Genomic DNA, 2114 nt, shown 5'->3' with positions numbered 1-2114 from the left:
GCTCTGTGCATGACAGGGGGCAGTGCCCCAACCCCCCAATCGGCCCTGCTCTGAGCCCAACCAGGAGCTGCACCTAGGGATTGGGCCTGCCCTCTGCCACCCAGGAGCAGGCCTAAGCCAGCAGTTCGTTATCTCCCGAGGGGTCCCAGACTACTAGAGGGCACAGGCTGGGCTGAGGGACCTCCCTCCCCCCTGAGTGCACAAATTTTTGTGCACCAGGCGTCTAGTATATATATAAAAGGCTAACATGATTGTGCACTATGATGTTTGCTGACCATCATGGAGCAGCTTGGAATGAAGGCCCCAATCAGCCCTGATCACCGGCCAGGCCTAGGGACCCTCCCCGTGCACAAATTGTGTGCACTGGGCATCTAGTAACCAAGGGTCCTCAAGTTTTTTAAATGGGGCCAGTTCACTGTCCCTCAGACCGTTGAAGGGCCGGACTATAGTTTAAAAAAAAACTATGAACAAATTCCTATGCACACAGCGGTGGCAAAATCACCCGGCAGGCCGGATAAATGTTTTTGGCGGGCCGCATGTGGCCCGTGGGCCATAGTTTGAGGACTCCTGTAAGTAAACTATATAAAATGTTAGTGGGAATGATTGCTTGTTTATTCTACTGTCACATTTCATCAAACACTATTATTATGTGTTACATTCCTCTTTGATATCAGTAGCTTCATCCTCACTGGAATCTCTTTTTGAATTATTTGACAGTTTTTTTGTTTGTTTGTTTTGAAATCAAGAAAAAGGGATAGGAGGAAATAGAAACATCAGTAATGAAGTCATTGATCAGCTGCCTCTGGCAAGCCCCCTACTGGGTTTTGAGTCCAACCTGGGCATGTGCCCTTGACTGGAATTGAACCTGGGACCCTTCAATTCACAGGCCAATGCTCTACCCACTGTGCCAAACCAGTTAGAGCATATTTGACAGTTTTTAAGAACCTATCATCTTCTATGCTATTTAGGATTTAATGATTTTTGAATATGTGTATGATGCTGCTCTGGAAGTTTTACCCAGGCAGATATCTAAATACTAATTAATACTAATAGAATAATGAGGTTTTTCTTTTTATTTGTCTCACATGTGTCTTTTGCCATATTCTTTAGGTGTTTAATTAAAAGGGTAATGTAACTTTTGCAATTGTGAGGTCATTACCGAAGGAATAACTAAATCTGTGTTCTATTGTGGTGCTTCTCTTTTTAAAAAAATTTTAGTTAATTTTACTTTATTTTTTCATCACCATTTATCCCCCATACCCTCTTCCACCTCCACCCTCCACCCCCATAGTGCTTCTCTTTTTAATTGAACCAGCAGATGACCTCTCTAAGCTTTCAAACCTAGTGCTAATTTCAAGCTTGTGTCTTCCCCAGATAGTTACTTAAAATGAAATAATCGAGAGAGTCCCATAATAGAAGGATCTTTAAGACTCAAAGACAAAGTTATTTCTTCATTTCTAAGGAATGTTTTTGGAAAAAAATAATCACCTTAGATTTGAGAACATATGGTACATTGGAAGTAATAATGTAGGTGGGGAAAAATTGATAAGAGCTATAAAAGAGCAAAGCACTTTTAGTGTCTTCTAGGAGTGCTCTGCTTTTTAAATTTACTTTTCTTCTTTTCACTGCAGGTCTATCATTGCACTGTGTGCCAAAATGTTTTCTGTGTGGACTGCGATGTTTTTGTCCATGACTCTCTCCACTGTTGTCCTGGCTGTATTCATAATATTCCAACTCCTTCAGGTATTTGATTCCAGCATATAGTACACATTATATGTGTTAAAAAGAAACTTGCAACTGTAAATAAAATGATTCTTTAGAAGAAGCTCCAATTAAACATGAAAAGCAGTTCAAAAGGAAAATCTGACTTAAGAAACCTTTTTGCTAAGAAAATGTAATATTTTATTATATTTTAAAATTTGTGTCCTGCCCCAGCAATCCCTAGAATTCAATAGTAGTTCTTTTAGTTAATTTTGTTTTCTATTATTTTTGAGTCATAATGTTTTCTTTTTTAAAAAATAATTATTTATTGTTGAAAGTATTACATATGTCACCTTTCCCCCATTGAGTTACATTATTATATTTATAATTTTCAGTGATTGAGTTTTATTGAT

General features: G+C 38.8%; 1 protein-coding gene across 4 annotated transcripts in view; it reads left to right on the top strand.

Annotated features, from left to right (window-relative positions):
* LOC102772382 (general transcription factor IIH subunit 2) overlaps positions 1-1935 on the top strand; it is a 32159-nt gene extending 30224 nt beyond the window's left edge. For all 4 annotated transcript variants that reach the window (XM_015563037.1, XM_006762379.1, XM_006762380.2 and 1 more), the window contains one exon: positions 1632-1935. In XM_015563037.1, the coding sequence (XP_015418523.1) occupies positions 1632-1751 (120 nt within the window). In that variant the 3' untranslated portion in view covers positions 1752-1935. The remainder of the gene's footprint in view (positions 1-1631) is intronic.
* The last annotated feature ends 179 nt before the right edge of the window (positions 1936-2114 follow it).

This window comes from Myotis davidii, unplaced genomic scaffold (assembly GCF_000327345.1).
Source record: "Myotis davidii unplaced genomic scaffold, ASM32734v1 scaffold135, whole genome shotgun sequence".
NCBI classification, from domain to species: domain Eukaryota; kingdom Metazoa; phylum Chordata; class Mammalia; order Chiroptera; family Vespertilionidae; genus Myotis; species Myotis davidii.
Note: the sequence above shows the minus strand (reverse complement) of the source record. Positions and strands in the feature narration are given on the sequence as shown.